This window comes from Crocodylus porosus, unplaced genomic scaffold (genome assembly GCF_001723895.1).
Source record: "Crocodylus porosus isolate Cpor-Errol unplaced genomic scaffold, CroPor_comp1, whole genome shotgun sequence".
Classification (NCBI taxonomy): Eukaryota; Metazoa; Chordata; order Crocodylia; family Crocodylidae; genus Crocodylus; species Crocodylus porosus.
This window is the reverse complement of record NW_017728928.1, coordinates 6761834-6780688: the sequence shown is the minus strand read 5'-3', so window position 1 is coordinate 6780688 and position 18855 is coordinate 6761834. Positions and strand designations below refer to the sequence as shown.

General features: G+C 48.0%; 1 protein-coding gene across 3 annotated transcripts in view; it reads left to right on the top strand.

Moving 5' to 3' along the window:
* The window catches only part of RAB11FIP4 (RAB11 family interacting protein 4), a 182196-nt gene that overhangs the window by 146918 nt on the left and 16423 nt on the right, over positions 1–18855 (top strand). For 2 of the 3 annotated variants that reach the window (XM_019542429.1, XM_019542431.1), the window contains one exon: positions 17901–18124. In XM_019542429.1, coding sequence (XP_019397974.1) covers positions 17901–18124 — 224 coding nt within the window. Of the gene's footprint in view, positions 1–1867; positions 1914–17900; positions 18125–18855 lie in introns of those variants that run through there. The other variant, XM_019542430.1, reaches the window with a different exon arrangement.

The following is an 18855-nucleotide window of genomic DNA, read 5'->3' as shown; positions in this document are numbered from 1 at the left end:
AGGGGGAACAACCAGGCAGAGGAGCCTGATGAGCCTGGGTTTATCTGCTCATCTCCTCACACCGGGCTTATCTTCATGCATCTCACAACACCCTTCGAAGGATCTTGTAACACCTGATTAAAAATCACCACCGTGGGGGTTACTGGTTTGGCTGTTGCGCTTCCCTCCTTGGATTGCCCACATTGTGCAGCATAATTCACTTAGTAGGAGGGCAGCACGTGGCCCAGTACAGAACTTGGGCCTACGGCTGGAATTTTACAGGGAACGATTGCCTGGCACTGAATCGCCCCAGGCAAGGCCAGGGGAAGAGGTTTAAGTGGTTTTGAAAAGATTTTGTTCCCATTTCTTCCTTCTTGCCCATCATTTGTTAACGGGTGACGTTGTGAAAAACGGAAGTTACTCAACATTGTGAGAGCTGAAGTGAATTGAAGGTAACAGCGTCTCTAATGTTGGATCCCTTCTGCATTTGCTGCTCGGGTTACTTGGAAAGAAACTCCAAAGCCCAGCACGCGCAGAGCCTGGAGGGCATTGACTTTGCTGTGGATTGTGCAGAGCATTTTTAAAAAACGATACAACATATCTTTGAATTTTGGTTGCAATGGGAGGTTTTAGTTTCATCCTGTTCTGGCTTAAATGTATTTTAAAAAGAACTCCTCACTGAGCTTCTTAGCCAGAGAAAGAGTCCAATGGACTTCAGGGGAATTATTCCTGCTACTCCTCACCCTGACCTTGCCAGCTTGGCTTTGATGGGGGTACTCACACAACCGGTATATTAGTGTAAATGTCTTTTGTGTTCCTGGCCTTCCTGATTTCTGGTGGAAATACCGAAATGTCATCAACAGCTATTTTAAAAAGTGCCATGTAATGTTCAAAACTGAACACAGCAGGAGACATGAAGTGAAGTGAAGCACGGGTGCATTTGGAGGACTGGGGCCTGAGCAGCCAACTCGGTTTACCAGGTATTTGTGATCACAGTGCTGGAAACCGGAGACCTGCCTATAAACATTCCTCTCTCCTCCAGCGTTTCAAATGTTTTCCTTTCAGAATTTAATGATTTCCAGACAAGCGGCTGTTGATCCCCTTCTCCTACCTAGAAATATGCCATGACTTCAGCCGAGAAGGGCTGGCTGATCGTCCACCTCGCTCTCTTGTAGAAAAGCTCTTCCGTGACTTTCTCCTTCTCACCCACAACTGTTACCTTTACCAGCTGAGCTCCATTTTCACCAGGCGCAGCCGAGTCGTGCTGCTGAACCCTGGTGTGTTGAAGAATTTTCTTAGGCAGAGGAAGGAAAATAAAGAGTAAAGCACGTTTCTGGCAAAGGCGGCTATTTCTACCAGGAGCGTGGTTGCCATTAGATGCTGCGGTGTGTCCAGGGGCCTGATGAGCGACTGGAAGATGTGCCCTGGGATCTCAGCAGCCACCAAGCATTAGTGCTGGCCCAGGGGTCTTCACCGGGGCACCATGACACAGGATTTCAGTGCTTGCCCCTCTCAGCGATGCTGTCTGGACACTACATTTTCTTAAGTTTTCTGTCCTGTTCAGAGTTTGGCCTTTTTTTTTTTTTTTTTTGGTTCTTACGGGCAGTTTCTTTCCAGTCACGCCGGGCTCCGCGTGGGGGCCAGGACGGAGATGCGGTCCCGCAGGTGCGAGGGAGGGAGGGTTTGCCGGCTTCCTCCAAGCCCCGGGACAAGCGGTCCTCTCCCCCCGCGCGGCCCGTGTCGTGGCCTGGGGCCCCACGTGGGCCGGGCTGCCCGCTTCCGGATCTTGCCCCCCGCCCGCATTGTGATGTCACAATGGAGCCCTGCGTCTCCCAGCAACCGCCGGCGGGGGCGGGGCCGGGGCCGCGGCGCTGCCAACTGTTGCAAGGTGGAGCGGGCGGGCGCTGCCGCGAGGAGCTGCGCTGCTGCACCAGGTGCGGAGGGGCCGGGAGGCGGCGAGCCCCGGGGGAAGTTTGCCGGGACCCCCCGCCCCGTGCCCGGCCGCTTGTCCTTCCGCCGCTGGGAGCCCCCTGCCCGGAGCCGGGCCGCGCGTGCCCCCGCCCCCGCCCTTCCCGGCGGCAGCGCCGCAGCCCGGGACTCGATCCCGGCCCGGCGGCGGCGAGCTGTCCCGGCTTTGCGGAGCCGAGGGGGCGTCTCCGCCCCGCAGCCCCCCGCCGTCGCTCCCGCTCGGCCCTTGCCGTGCCCGCCCCCGTCCCCGCCCCCGCCCGTGCCGCGGGGGCTCCGGGCTGAGCCCGCCGGGCTCGGTGCTAGACGACGCCTCGCCCCCCCGCAGTAAAGCCGGTTTGGAAAGGTCTCGGCGGTTGGCGAGTTGAGGTGCAAAGCTTTGTTTTACCCCCCCCCGCCCGCGTGCCCGTGCCCGCCTGGATGCCCCGGCGTCCCGGCCTTCCCCCGGGGCTGGGGAGCATCTCGCAGCCGCCTCGGCCTAAGGACATAGGCGGACGGGCTTCTCTGGGTAAATCTGATCATGGTTTTTTATTAAACCAACTCAGAGTAGCGGGAACCTGGTTCTTAGCAGGCTTTCAGGTATAAATAGGCTCGCCCGGCTGAGGGAGCCTCTGCAGGGGGTGCGAGCTGTTCCTAGGAGCGTTTTGGCTTGGCTTTGGATCTTCCCAGCTTGCTTCCAACACCTGCTCGGTGCCTCAATCCTGCTGCTTCTGCAAGGGGTGAGGAGAAGACGGGCTCTTTCTTTGCCCTCCTGCTCAGGGGGAAGCTGCCGAAATGGCGAGCTCAGGAACAGAGTCACGAGCTGGCTGGACAGTCAGGACCGAATGCTGATAGTGACTGTTTTTGACATACTAAGTGATTCCTGGATTTCTGCCTGCAGGCAACAGGTATTGCTGGGTCTTGGTCTCCCAAGTAATCAGCTGTTTTTCTGCTGATTGTTTGTCTAGCCCTGGGAACGTGCCTTCCCCTTCCCCCTCCACCTTCCACTGCTCTCTTGCAAGCCCTGCGGGGCTGCTTCCCCCGAAGACCCGTCGTGCAGTTTAACTTTTATTCCAACCTTGCGGGTGTTCTGATTTTAAAAAAAATATGGCCCAAAGAAACCCAATCCTGTGCACAGGTAGGAGTTCGCCGTAAGCCTATTGCTGCTGCCGTGATGCTCATAACGCTCTGTAGGACTGAATGTTAAGGCTGTGTCCAGCCCTGGTGAAGTCAGTGGGGTGGTCCTGATCAGGAGAAACTTCACGGCTGGTACAAGAGAGAAGGATCGGACCCTGACTTGTGTGTCGGACGGGAGGGTGCAAGGTGGAGGACAGCTGTGGAAGGATCTGCAGCCTCCGCAGGTTTTCAGGGTGGGGTATGGGCTGGGCCAGCTGAGGAGGTTCCTGGTCTGGATCCCCGGTCTTTGGATGGAGAAAAGCAGTTGTGCGCCTCCATTGTGTGGCAGAGAGTGATCTCTGGCTTGGACCCCAAAAGCACACAGCTGTCGTCTCTTTCCTCCAGTGATGTATACCTGCTGTTGTCCTGTTCCTCTACCCGGAGCCGTCGTCTCCACTCCTTCCCCTAAAACTGGTCGTGTGAACAGCCCCGTGTGCAGGAGCAGCTGTTCACCTGTGAAAAACCTGGTGGGGTGGGGGTTGTACCAATTTAATTCTTCTCCATTAAGGGTGTCGGTCTTCTCTTGAAGTGGCTAACTGGGTCCAGTTCTAGTGTGGCATTGACTGCAGCAGGATAGGAACATGCTTATTCCTTTCGGTCTGTGGGAATAATCTCTGTAGACGTGCGGTGTATCCTCTGTAACAGTTTCCACCCTGTGTGAGTTGTACCGTCTTGCCTTTACACTCAAGGCACACGCCTCTTGTGTAGATAATGCTGCATGGTCTGACTGTAATCTCGACAGTCCACCTGTAATATCTAGTTCACTAGAAGGCAAGGCAGTGCGGTACCTAGTTGGGTAGCTCCATTCAGCGGCATTAGTTTTCATAGGCTCCTACTTGGTCAGATGCTGTGGATGACTGACTGAATGAATCTAGTTAGCTGTGAGATGTGAACCAACCCTCTTCACTTGGGCTTGGTCTAGGTAAAGATAACCAAACTGTTTCAAAATGCAACAGGAACCAAGTGGTATATTAGTGTAAATGTCTTTTGTGTTCCTGGCCTTCCTGATTTCTGGTGGAAATACCAAAATGTCATCAACAGCTATTTTAAAGAGTGCCATGTAATGTTCAAAACTGAACACAGCAGGAGACACGAAACTCAGGGCTGTCTTGTGAGCTCTGTCCAAAGGAGGAGGTGGCGTCTGAGATGCTGTGCTCAGTACCGGACTCTTGGTCCCAGCCAAACAGCTCAGGAACTTTTTCCTATAATCTACGTTAATGAGATGGCTGCCTAGCGGAGTTGGCTAAGCTGATTATTATACATATAACACATGAGGTCCCCTGGGGCTGCAGGTGTTTCTCAGTTTTTCCTGTAGCGTTGATGGTTCAGAGATCCTTCTCTGTAGTGCTGCATGATAAGACTTCAAAACAAAAAGCACTTCCATGTGAGAGATCACAAACGGATACACGAGTTCCACTTAAATTGTCAGTCATCCCGTTCAGTAGCGTGGCAGGTTGCTGAATTGATGGGTTTGACTTCTGAATACTGAATGTACAGTCCCGGTGAAATGGTGTAAAATTTGCCATGCATCACTGCCAAGGAAAGTATTGTCTTAACCATTAATTTCTTCAAACACTCAGGACTGTTTCAGTGGGGGACTCTCTTCTGATAATCTAATTGGTCGTGTTCTTGTGATAATTATTTAGATTAATAATTGTGCTAAATTGGGGACAGGCATGTTAGAAGTTCTTCTGGACTATGCAAAACTTACTATTTGAGGATGCGTGCATTACTGTGCTGTAATAGCATCCTAGCTCAGCTTGGTATTGTCTTTGGATGCGTTTCTCTTTCATTTATGTCCTAGATGTTTTAATTTGTGCTATTGTAAAATCTGGGGTAGGCAAGACAGAAACTATTGTTTGTATAATTTAAAACTCTTCCTGGCTGGCGTTAAGGTTTGCAGCTGTGTGCATGTAACGCGTAACAAAATACAACCAAAAAATCAAGTGAAGACATATACCCAACATGGGTGGCTCTAGAGCTCATAATAGCCCTGATATTTAGCATGCGTTTCTCATGCAGCTGGGGCTTTACAACATGGTCTGAAGATAGTACACTTTGTAGGCAGGCCTTGCATAGGATATTTCTTACCTAGCTCTGATCTAGTCTTTCACCATGATGGTGTAATTTTAAAGAACAAGTGAGTAAGAGCATTTGGGGTGGCAGTACGAGGGGACCGGGACTGAAGACCCAGTGTGGGCAGGAGGGGGTGGGGGTGGGGAATCGGGCTGCAGTCAGAATCTGTTTCTAAACTTTGACGAGTTGCACAGCCAGTTATTCCAGTGGCAAATAGTATCCTGTACAGCGTGGTTAGTAACGCCTTGTGAGCCTAGCCCAGCCCTGCCAGGATTGCCACTGTCCAGCCAGTGACCAAAAGACTAGATCCCTCCCTGGTGTGGTGTTGTCTGCAAAGCCTATTAGGGACTGCTTGATCTTGGACATTAGATAAGTTAGTCGGAGGGCTTGTCTACACAGAGAAATAGGCAAATACAGCTGGAGCCAAATAATTATTCAGCACAATTTCTGCCAGGCAGCTCCTTTACGTAGGCAAGCTATTAGAAACACTGAAGTGCAGACTCAAGGGAAGCCACATCCCTCCACTCGCCACCTCACCAACATGGGCTGCCACCGCAAGGCTTCCTTGTGCAGTGGAGACTGGAGGTTTCTCCCTGCCTGGGACAAAAAGTAATTTTGGTTCCCATCTGTCCCCCCCACCCCTCTGGTGATTGTAGAGTCTCCTAATCCATCCAGAATAAGAAAAGTGTGCATTTGCTAAGCAGGGATCTAAAATATCCAGTCCCCATATCCTCCACCTTGCCAGAGTCCATCTCAGAGTTGCAGTTTGTCCTGAATGGCATCAGGGTAGGAGAGAAGAGGCAACTAGTACAGATTGCAAGCTCCTTAGGCTTTCTTCTGATATGGAGACCTAATCGGGGCTTCTCAGTACCATACATAATAATAAATGTAAAAACGTGGATATATTTTAAATCTGAGAGAGAGGGCTGCAGTGCATCAGGTGTTGGCAGCCATGTGCTATCAAAAAAAGAGTGCTTCCGTGGGGGAAGGTTTTCTAGTCTTCTGCAGTTAACCTAGTGGTTCGTAAACTTTCTAGATTTGAGGCACCCCTCGGAAAATGTCAGCTCCTTAATTTTTTACTTGTTTTTGGACTACAAAAGGCTCAGAAGGACCAAGCAGGTCAGCATGTTTCTAGTGCTATGGATTCCTATTTGAAATCTCTGGGTTTGTCTTGTGAATCAGGTTTGCACACCTAACAGTGCTAACATTGCACAGCACCCTTAAAAGGCTCTCGGAGCACCCAGGGGTGCTGCGGTATCCTGGTTGAGAGTCAGAGTGTGTCAACCATTGGGCAAACCTAATGGTTCAATGAAGCAGTTTCACAACTGCAAACCTTATTATCTTGAAAAGCGTCTACCCACACTTAACTTGAATATAGGTCTGTTCTTAGGCAGACGCGTTTAGTCGGGTAAATCCGGTATCTTTTATTAGACCAATTCGCATAGTTGGAAAAATTCTTCTCGGCAAGCTTTCAGACACAAACACCTTTCGTCAGGCTGAGGAAGCATCTGCACATGGTAGGTCTGTTCTTTACGCTGGACCAGAATTGCTCTGCAGAGATTTGTAGTAGTGCAGCTGCTGTATTGTAGTGATCATTGGTAGGTGAAACTAATGTAGGTACAGCCTTACGGGTGGCTCCCACTCCTGTCCGCACGGGCAAATCCTGTAAATCCTTGCATGCCTCTTAGGCTCTGCTGGGCGCAGTGGTCCATCCACATAGATCAAACAGCTTGTAATATTGAGGCCAACCTTATATGTAAATGTTTGTCTTCCTGTTTCTGCTTGTTGCCTTCTGCAGTGTTAGGCTTTGGGTGTTTAAAACTCTCTCCCTCCTGTTCTTAACAGAAGTGATGCCTTGGCCTCTTGTCTGTTTTTATCATCTGCCCATAAAACAACTACTCATGGTTTTAAAAAGAGAAACAAATATTTCCTGGCCTGCTGTTTAGCTAGGCAGCCCCTACAGCTGTTCACACAACTGCAGTGTTACAGGAAAGGTGCCTCTACAAGCAGAAACTTGAAGCATGTAAATGAGATGCGACTATCAGCGATAGACTAAATGCCCCAGGGGCTTGTTAGTAGCATAATTGTTGCATTTAATCCTTCTTTGAGCCCAAGAATTCTGCTGTAGTTGTGTTCCTTCACGTGCAAAACCACTCCCCCATGCAAATAATGGCATATTCACACCTTCCTCGAGAAGCAGAAATCAAAGTAAATAAGGACTTTATGGAGTAGCTGGCATCCTCCTGTCCCAGCTGGTGCCCCTGGAGCCTGCTTTCCCCAAGGGCAGCAGTTGCTCTCTAACCAAGCTAGGATTTGTTTTCGGAAAGTACCTGCATACAGAAACTCCCGGGGCTGCTCTCCGGAGAACTTCCCTCCTTGCGCGGCTTGTCAGACCAGTCATGTTAGCCTGGGAAAAGCAGCAAATGGTATGTTGAGTCATGCCACTGGGATGTAATTGTACCTGAATGTAGCAAGTGGGTGAGAAAATGGTGAGGAGGTGAATCTTGACTGTCCTCTCACACATGTAGTGCCGGTCTCAAGTACCTCTTTGGTCCTTCAGTTAGCTGCGACAGTGAAGCGAAAGCTCCCTTCCCAGGACACTGAAGCCATTCATTCTTGCTCTTAAATGTGAACTTGCTCCCACCTCGGGTCTTTTGCAACCCTTATTTCACAATTGGGTACTTTTTTATTTTTGGTGCACACTGCTCAGTTTCTGTCTCCATCTTCCCAACGTGACGCCAAAGGGTGGTGGTGACAACCCAGCGAATGAATGTCTTCCTGCCTGATGACAAATGCGCTCCAGACGTGATCCAGCCGCTTTCCTGCAGTCTAAAAAGAAGCACGCGGTGCCTGCTTCAGGCCTTCGTTTTCCTTCCCTGCGGCAGCCTGGACCTGCAGTAAGACTGCTCCAGGAGTTCTTTATCAGTGAATCCAGTGTACCCATGGGCAACAGTGATGCCAACTTCTCTCTAAATTACCATGTACTCAGTTTGCTGACCTTGAGGCTTCTCAAAGGGAGAGGGGAAAGTGCTGTAGTCCTTGTGTGCACGAGCTCAGCTGGGTCCTAAGTGGGAAGTTCTTAATGTCAATGAAGAAACGGGGCTGAGAAGCCGTTTCTCTGAGTGCTTGGCTTGTTTGAATACATAGGTAAAAAGAAAAGAAAATACACCCCTGTGCTTCATTGTGGGGCAACATTTCACTTAAAAAAAGTTAGGTAATTTCAGGTTGACTTGGATATTAGCTGAGAGATGACTTTTCTCATGAGTGTTAATTATGTCAAGCTTACTCTGGGATGCGTCTATCCTATTTTAGGCAAGTACCATGTGTATGCTGAATATCTTGAGTTTTATCCAAGCTTCATAAACAGAAGGATGTCACGCCAACATGCACTGTGCAGCTGGAGCACCATTTATCATAAATAGCTTCAGCTCCTTAGTTGTGGAGTGTCTGTTTGCCTCCCAGTTTAAGCACTTCAGCTAAAAATGTGGTTTAACCCACATCTGCTGGAGAGACTAGTCAGTCTTGGTAGCCTGAGGAGAGGCAGAAGGCAGGGCAGGGTGGTTGTCTTCATCAGAGTAGCGTCCGACAAAGTAGGCTGTCCCCTATGAAAGTTTGTGCTTTTTCTGAACTCCCATTTTGCTCAATCAAGGATTTTTCACAGCCTATTTAAAATCTCCATTGCTAATTAGGCCTCTCTTCATTCCTTTCCTGCTAGTTCCTCTGGTTTAATAAAAGGTGTCATCTCTGATGCCGATAGTTTGTGAGTGCGGTATCAGCTTAGCTTTTTTAAAGAAGCAAAAAAGATGCAAATGAGAATGGAAATTGTCTTGCGATTCAGAAGAAAGGCAGGCTGTTCAGTGTCAGGAGGAGGAGGAGATTGGCTGTTGGGTTTCCCTTCTGGGCTCTGCAGCTGACTTGCTGGGTCCTGTCTGTGCCATGGAAACATGGGGTGCGGGGGAATCCCACCAGTGCTAACACTGGCACGCTGGCCTTCACCAGGTGCAAGAGCCCTGGCAGACACCTTCCCTGCCTTGGACTTGGAGCACTGATGCTTATGTCCCACTCGAATGATAGCAGTTCAGTGAGCATGGGGAATCCTGCCAGTACCATAACCATAAGGTGGCTGATTTTTTCTTTTTAATCTCTTTGGAGAAGATGACTCTTGGAAGTTCCCATTAGTCCTCTGTGAAAGTCCGTTACTGTCAAGAACCCCACCGCCAGACGACGCGTGATGAAAAGGCACGCTTCAGATGGGATCTGGTATAGCAAGAGCTCTGGCACTTCTATTCCTGCCAGTCCAAGTGACAGGTAGTGTAGCACAAACATCCCTGTCTCCTGCTGTTCCTGGACTGGCTCCAGTCTGCAGAGCATTTTTTTTAGCACTGGAAAATGCAGGTCAGTTTAAACTTCCTAAAAGGAGCACAAAGCAGCTTTTCAAAACCTCTGGCTTTGCCTTGTCCTCATGTGGTTCAATGTGAGGGATCCAGGAGAAGTTTGTTCTTGCAGCCAGAGCACGTGGCCCCTGAATTGTACCACTGTATGAAGCAGCAACCGCGTCTTGCACATGTGGACTCTCAGTCCTGTCCTCAGGATGTTCGTATGCTTTGACTGTGCAGTGAAAAAGCTCCTCTCCAGCCTTCCCAGGTGCTTTGCAGCACCGTACAAGTCTGAGGACCAACCTCTTCTAGAAACCCCTGCTAGGAGTTGCCCGCTGCCTTTCTGAAGCACTCTTCGAAAATTTAGCTTTACGTATTAGACTTGGGCAACAAAAGTCACATGCAGCCCATGCACCGAACAAACTGTAATTTGCAGCCTTAAAATAGCTGCTGCTTTGAATAGCTTAATAAAATAGTAATTCTACATGTACTGATTCCTTTACTTTCAGAGATTAGTTTTGCCACAGACGGCTCTGGCATTTCTTGCTTCCACTCTCCCCCTTCCTCCCCCCTGCCCTTCCCTTGCTAAAATAGGGATTACAATCCACTAAGGCTCCCACCACCCCTACCTGTTGTTATTTCATGGAGTTGTCCACCAACTGCAGCTGCGTGGGTGAGACGCCTACCGAGAGGAAGCTATGAAATTTCCCAGCGAAGCATAGTGCAAAAGGACCGTTTAATTTATTAACCTCTCAGCTCGGTGGTTTCAGCCTGTGCTCGTCTTTCTAGACCTAGAACTTCTGCCGTCTTCGTTCCGACAACTGCAGAGTAAATCGCCAGCTCCTTGTACCCGCCTGACAATTAGCAGAGACTTGATCGCTGTTGTAAAATGTGGGTTGTGGTTTCAGTGCCTGAACTGCTGGAAGTGCCTGGCTTCCCAAAACACACAGCCGCGGGAAGTTCCCTACTGGCACCCTCCCCCATGCTGAGTAGTTGGGAGAATGTTTGCCTTCGCACTGAATAGCCTTTTTAAACCGGGACAAGAGAGCCTTTTCTTCTAGGAGGCTTGTAATGCTAAGCAGCATTTAGATGTAAGGCTGCCAAACCCAGCACATCTCTACGGAGCACCTGTCCCCTTCCCGTGGTGTTGGGATGGCTTTCCCAGCCTGTGGACTGGGAGGGAGGTGGGAACTTGAAACTTGCAGGAGTTTGGTTCTGAAGGAGAAGCCACCTTGCAGAACTGGATGCCAGAGCAGAGTCTTGGTCAGGGAAGTGCCCGATTTAACAAATTAAATTGTTAGGATCCTGACTGGGATCCATTTGATCAAGACTGATGTCAGTCATGCTGGGAAATCCCAGCTTGAACTGATGATCTAGTCCAGGGGTTGCAGGTTTCAGCCTGAACTGCTGCGTGTTTTGTACTTCCCTAGCTCCTCGGAGGTTTTGCAAGGATAAACTTTGTACTGCTCGCGAGATGTTTGGGGTGAAGGGCTAGAGGCCAGGGAGCTTGTGGGTAATAGTTAAGGCAACACACAGTGTTACTTAAAGATATGCAGTATCGACATGGGCATGTCTCTTGGTTACCAGGTAAATGTTAATAATCAAATGATAACTAAATATGTAACGGCAAACACAACTACTCTTTACGATTGCTAATGTGGGAGACTTCAGTGCAGTAACCTTCTGCAGCTCTCTTTGGTTGTGTCCACCCAAACCTTAAACCCCATAATGGTTGCTGCAGTTTGGGGCTCAGTGAAAGAGGGAGGTGCTAATAGCTGCTCTTCTGTTACCTCGTTTCTCTTTTGGTTCTCCTGACGGTCTAAAAGTCAGTACCTAATCTTGCCTTTAGTTTCTGTCTCTGTATTAAATACATGTATGACTTCAGCTTTTTAACTACTACTTAAGGAAAGGCATTCATTACTTCATTGTGCAGTATCTTGAAATGGTTGGACAGCAGGTCTTAGCACAGAGTAAACCATTGCTGAGTATTCAACACTGAGGGTTAGGGACAGAAGCTTCACATAAACCAGTTTAAGTGATCAGAAACTGGTTTCAACCTGTAACAGAGCATAAGTTCAGTGCACATAAGCCAGTTTCAAAATGGCTGAAACTGGTTTAAGATGCACATGGCTGAATATAGTATCAGACTTAACTGCTTTAAGTCAAACCAGTTTATAAAACTTCCGTCCCAGACCCCTTCCTGGTTCAAGTTAAACCAGAGTCTTCCCAGCATGCTTTGCAGCCCTGGGCTGGGCTGTGCTGCCTGCTCCAGAGAGCAAGGCTGGCCCTACCCCTCTTCCCTAGCTGGAGCAGTGAGGGCTGGCTCACTGCTGCCCTCCTCCCCACCAGGCAAACCCCGACTGGGGTCTGGGGCCAGGCGGGAGGGGGTTAAATCCTAAAGTGAGCGTATGAACCAAAGTGAATGTACAGTTGCTTGTTTGTTCAAACTCTGCAGCATAGACTAACCTGCAAAGACTGAATCCCTTCAGCCTTGGGCTTTTTGATTGTTTGTACTTAGCCTTGCTGCACAAATATCTAGCCCATTGCCTTGCTGAAGCACTTAGGGATACTGTGAGCGCCTGACTGAAGTACGAAGTGCGTGTTGCTTTACTCTAGTCCCGAGGGGATTAGTGTTTTACATGCGTGCTCTGCCAGGTGAGTCTGCTGTTTCTTCCATAAGAACCTTCCAAAATAATTAGTTGGCCAGTTTCAAACTTTTGATTATAGTAAATAAAATAGAAAAATGTAGTAAGCCTTCGGGTACCTAACAATTCAGATTGAAGACTGACTTCTTCAATTGCTAGCGTCGGTGAAAGCATGATTTTTTTTTTTTAAATAAATGGCTCAAGGTTGACACGTTCCCTACATCTTCAGCCCGACACAGGGCTCAAAGTTCTCTTTTAAAAGAAAAGCTGAGTAGCATCCATTCTAATTGGTCCCTGCTTTTGTGCAAGTAACGTTTTATTTCTAAGTTATACTGAAATAAATTGTGAGGGATTTAAGCTCTCACAAAAAAAAAGAGAGAGTAAGTCTCATGTCTATAGAGAAGTACATTTCTAAGCTGCTTGTGGTAGGTGTCAGCGCAGAAGGATCAGCATTGCAAGGAATTCTGATTACTGAAATTGCTTGACGATTTCAGTATTTCTGTAGCTTTTAATGAGTTAGGACAATTGCACAGGTGGGTATTGCATAGTAATGCTACGTTGCTGCTTTAATCCCCAGTAGTGGTTTCTAACCTGCCTATTTCAAAGGCTTTTTCTTTGTGTGTGTGCTCTTGTTATTCAGGCCATATCAAGGAAATTTTCCTGCGACTTACTCCATGAAAATCTGTAACCTTGTGCAAGCAAGTTTCTCAGTGGTGTGCCTTAGCTATGTGCATATCAAAGAAAAGATAAGTGGGAAAGAACACGTTCCCTACCAGTGATTCTTCAATCAATGGCACTTGGCGCTTGGCCACTGGAACAGCTTGCCTTCTGCTGTTGCTCTCTGAGCGTTGTCTCCAGTCTCATTTCAAGGCAAAAGTTGCTTTCTGTGATGCCCACGATTACCACACAGAAAGCGCACAGCCTGCAGCGCTACACGTGGCTCTCGCCTAGACCCCGACTATCTTGCATCTCTCTAGCATGGCGGACACTATTACCGCGGCTCAGCATTTTAACTGCATCTCCAACATGCCATGAACAAAGCAAGACTGAAAGTGCTGGGGACCCAGTTGCCCCTGACGGGGTTGCATTTCTATGGAAGATGGGCCTGGGAGACTGCTGCTAGGCAGCTGGTGTACGGCTGCGTACGTTTGCACCCGCACACACAGCTGGGTTGTGGGGGAGTGAGTTTATCCCTCCCAAGTGAGTTATCTGCCCTCCACCCATCTCTCTCGACTGCTTCTGGCCCTCAAACAGTCTTCCGTAGTGACAATTGCCAAGTGTTCGCTCCTCCTGTCCCAATTAGCCTTGCCCAAGGTCTCGGGTAAAAAGGATTGGGTGGTCCCAACTCCTGTTTTCCTCTGAGTTGGGAGAGCTAGTGTTGTGCAGAGCCCATCAGGGAGAAAAGCCAACGCTGAGGTTAGTGTTGGCACTGGCGTGCACCTTGCGTTCAGCCAGCTGAACAGTGCAACCTGCGCTGAGCTCCTTGTGGGCAGCAGCTCTTATCAGGTGAGGCAGCACAGTCTGGGCCTGGAAGCAGCTGCTAACAGGAGCCTTGCAACCAAGATTTTCAACAGGGTGTAAAGCAGAAGGCAGGCGGGCACTTTAGAAATGAACCCGGTCAAAAAGGCATAAGCTTTCATAGGCGACAGCATCCATAGCATCCAAGTAGGCTGCTTGCTGTGAAAGCTTATGCCTTTCTGAATGAGTTACTCTTAAGCTGCCCACCTACTCTGCTTGCTGCCTGTCTCCAGACTAATATGCTAGCTCCACAAAATGGGCAAAATGCGGCCTGCCAGGCTACTGTATCCGGCCCACGCGGCCCCCTAAAAAATTAATCAATCTGCCCTGGGCTGCCTGTCACATAGTCCTCGATGGCTTGCCGAAACTCGGTAAACGGCCCTCTGCCCAAAATAATTGCCCACCCCGTGCTAGCTACTTCTCTCTGACCACACGTGTGTAAAGCGGGTTTCAAAAGTTGTTGTAGGCACCTTTACTGTAAATGATCTACCAGGAGCAGTTTGTTTCTCCAAACTCCGGCTTGGGGCGAGTAGAGGAATAATTGCAACTGAAAACAATAGTACGTGGTGCTAAGCAGAACAGGCAGGTACAGTGCATGCCTTGCTGCAAGCTAAAAATAGAGGTCGTAAAACCAATTAAAAATGTGGCTATGTTAGCTTGCCAAAAAAAGGAGTGGTGAAGGGGGAGCATCAGGAAGGAAAATGAGCAGCGAGGGCTCTGGAGAGGTGGATGCACATTTCCTCATTAATAGACCTTTTTCAAAGAGCCTGGGTTGCTATTTTTAGAAAAACAAATGTAGGTTGCTACCTACAGGGATCGGCCTGTGTGTCTGTCTTGCTCTTATTGACCTTTTAATTTCTCGTATTAATGTTTTAATCCCAGGGAGATTTATCTGCTAAAAAGACTCGCTTAAGCAAAGTTTTCAGCAAGATCTCCAGAAATGACGGGCTAATTGGAGGCCTGGATGTGTGGGGGTTGGAGTTCCCCCCCCAACTCCCTCCCTTGATCTGTTCATTTCCATTTTAACAGCTTGGCTGAATCATTTCGTGCCACTTTTTCTTTTGGACCAGAAAATTTTAACAAGCTCTAGATATTTTTGTACCAGCAGCCAGTACTTAATCGCATTAAACCCTCCCGAGATGCAAGAACTCAGGGGCCAGGTGCTTTACCCTACCCCAGCGGCACAAAGGGAGTTTCAGGGTAAATCGAGCCCTGGCTGGGTAGATCCAAGGTGGACCAGGAATTGAGCCCATCTCTGTGTCCCAGTCCAAGCCACACCATTGTTTCCAGTGCAGTGAGGTGCAGACCCAAGAGCTCCCTCATCCCATTTTTCAGAATCTCTTATGCGCTCAGAAAACATCATGCCAACATGAAAGTCTTTTAGTTTTACATATGACTAACAACAAAATAGGAGCGTGGAGGGGAATCTGCGTTAGAATGCTCTTTAAATATACTGGTCCTTAACATGGCTGTGTAATTCCTATTTAATATCAGAGCATGGTGAGTATGTGTTAAAGGAGCAAAGCTACTTCCTAGCAACAAATGAGTCCAAAGTGCTGTGATGTTGCTGCTCTGCAGTGATTTGCATATGGGATTTATCTTTTGAGAAGAGTGTCTGCTGTGGAGCCGTGGGTAGAAACAGCGTTTCTCAGCGTACTGATAGGAAGGGCAGCTACAGAGCACGTAAGAGCAGGGTTCACAGGACACCGTGCAGTATAACTGTCGGTGGTGGGATTCTTCTGCGTGAGAGCAGTACACAGCTTTTTATTTTTGGAAAGGAAACTTGGACCCTCATCCTGCAAAAACTTCACGTGTGGATAAATGCTGGGCATGGTAGCTATTCCATTCATCAGAGCTGGGATTTTTCAAAGGGAATGAGGTGTCCAGTTTCCTTTGAATTGTAATGGTATGAAGGTACCTATATCCTGTAGGTCCCTTTTGAAAGTGCCAGGGCACAGACAAGTGAAACAAGTATGATGAATTAGAAATGGGGAATTTCTATCAGTTGTGAGCACACATCTGCTCATCTCCTGCAACCATTTTGTATATCTGTTCTATCCCACAGGAATTGGAAGCTGAATTGGGGTAAAGTCCATTTTATCCTTGATTAAAACAGTTGCTGAATGGTTTAGCTTCACTTATTACAAGTATATTTGATGCATATAAGTGTCCCCTATATGACAACCCATTTTAAATCTGTCCATACCTGCAATCTACTTTCTCTTTAAAGTTTCTAGAATATAAAATAACTGGTCCCATTTTCCCCATTTTTGGACCTGGAGGAATACAGTCCTTAATCAGTCGAGTGGTTTGATTAGGGGTGGAGAGCTTTCCTATCGGCTGTCTGTGGGTATTTGAGTTATGTAGGCCTTTCGTACAGGTTCTGAAAGTCTGAATAAAACCAGTTTCCCCTTTCATACGCTCAGATTTGCATGGGGTCTGTGACTCTGTAATCCTTCTAGTTCCTCAGATGTCAGCCTGCCAGTAAAAACAGGCTAGATAAGACCTAAATTCCTAGTAGCACTTGTTACTAATGGCTGTTTCAAGAAGCTGTAACTTTTCTCTGATAAGGGTACTTCCCTTCTGCATCAGCTGGGAAGCTGACAGGGTGTTGCACAAACCTGCTCTTGTCCAGCATAAAACACCCCCGCTCCCCTGCAACTTCATCTGGGTGTCTGGGGCAGATCTTTAGCACGTGTATTTTCGTTTTAAAATTGGAGGATATTCCTCTGGGCTCAGCTGATTCTTTTGTTCCAGTATACAGCAGGGTATCTGCAGCAGTCTGTGTGCAAACTCCAGCGCTAACACTGCTGTGTGCTGGACGAGACCTGGGCAACGATTTTCAGATCTGGTGCCCTCAGTCGTCATTGGCCCATGGGCAACAATACCTACTGAGCAAGTAACATGCTGCGAGCAATGTTGGTAGATTTTGCAGGTCGTGTGTTGCCTCTGAGGCACTGGTTGGGGGTGGCTGGAGTACACCCAGCAGAGGGGGGACGCATACAGGTGCAAGTTTGCTGTGCAGCATGGTTGTTGCGTCGTCGTGATTGTTGAGAGGAGAGAGGAGAATCACGTGGCTCAAATGCAAAGTTATTCCAGTGAATTGCTTGGTCATCAGCTGCAATGAATAACTTCATGGTCCTGAACTATGAAACCTTAAACACGCGCTTCATTTTACCTGCCATGGGTAGGCCTAACCGAGAACTCGTGGGGCTTCAAGCTAAGTATGTGTGTGATGCTTACGCAGCAGGGGCCTTAGCCATGCCGTTTGAGAGACTGGCTGCATACCCTTGAGCCAGCATGAATTGTGCTACAATGAAGGTTGGAAATGTTTGTTGCCATGTGTTGGAACAAAGGACAAAAGAACAGGATCTTGGGCTTTTTTTTTGTTTCAATTTTAAATGATTTCATCTCGCAAGGACAAGAGAACAAGGAAGTAGAATAAAAATACAGCTTCGGGTGGCTATTGTAAAAAGCCATGAAGAAGCAAGTGTCAACAGCAAAATGTTTTTGCAGTAAAGAAAAGGGTGTCATATTTTAGTCTAATACTTAATGGTGCCATAAGCTTCCCAAAAGCAGGAACAGATGTCTTTGGGTTTTTCCCCCCCTTCTTTTATGCATTTGTCACTGCAGCTTATCAGGTTTTTTAAATCCTTGTGCCAGCTTTTATTTTTTCCAGTCTAAATTCTTTTTTCTTTTAATAATTAAGCAAATGGTGCACCAAGTACTCCTGGTTACTTCTGTGTAAGAGGTTACTTTACTACATAACATCACTGAGAACTTGCCCTTTCCAGAAACTAATTTGGGAACATTGTGGGAAAAGGAATACTTTAGATTAAAGAGAGCAGAGACTGCGACGAACAAGCTCTGTTGTGAACTGCATTAATTGCTGCCCCGGTTCACACTGTCACAGGTGTGTTGGGTAACAAGGATTACTGAAGTTGGCTGTTTGCTGGTTAGAGAGCTGTAATATTTGTGCCGCCTGGGACACTGTGCACCGAGGGGTTGCAGGATCTGACTTTGAAAGAAAAAGAGATAAAAGCCCTTCACTCTGACGCTTACCCGAGTTGGAAGTACCAGAATCCAAAATGCATCCTTGCAATAGTAATATAGCTGCTCTTACCATTTACTGCACCTAATGTGAATGCCTCCTGACACCCTCCCTCTCTCTTCTTTCCATTGGCAGGATAGTGAACTTCACGACTGTGCCTGTTTGGACAGTGAAAGTGCATACAGTGAGGCAGAGCTCTTTCCTGATGAAGACACGATGACGCTGGCACAGCAGGAGATTCACCATGAGTCTGACATGGACAGTGCCATTGAGAGTGCCCAGAGCTCGGAAGCATCTGACGTGTGCAGAAGTGAAGAGAAGGACGGCGTGCTCGGAGGCCTGTTCCTGCCTGGAGACAAGTGAGTGGTAGTTCACCCGTCGGAGACTTCTTCCCCCCCCCAGGCACGCATCCCACATCAGCTGATCGTTCTTGTTTCAGACCAGTCTGAAATCACTCGGACGTCTGAACAATCTCAGATTAAGCTCCTAATACCCATTTAAAATTTAACGGCATTTGGCCATCTATATCTCCCTTAAATGGCTTTGAAAATTCCAGCTCTTCTCTCTTTCTGGATTTATTCTCCCATCTCTGATAGGGTTCCCACGTGTGCCTGGCACCTCCAGCTGGGATTGAGTTGCATATTGTAGCGACAGTCCTGGTATAGCCCTTTACAGTGATCTCAGTGCATTAGCCATGAAAATGGGTGGTTTTATTCCTCCTCCCTGGCCATACCTGGTCTATCCCCCCCTTCCCTGAGACTGTTTGTATCCTGATTCAAGCATGAATCCACCACAAAGCAAGAGAGTGTGGGGGGTGCCTTAAAGCTGTTGTCTCGTCTCATCTAGCTAAAAACATGCAGGTGTTGGGCTGGATGGAGGAGATTTGTGTTGCTAACTACGCTCTCTTCTGAATTTCCTTACACACACTGCTGTAATTCTGGCCTTTCTTCACTTGAAGTGCTTATGTTTTTACCACTGTAATATTTATTTAACGTTGTTGCATGTGTGATTTGCTGTTTTGCTTTTTTATTTTTTTTTAAAAAGCAAACACTGTCATGTGGCATCTCACTGACACCTGCTTGGGGCACCA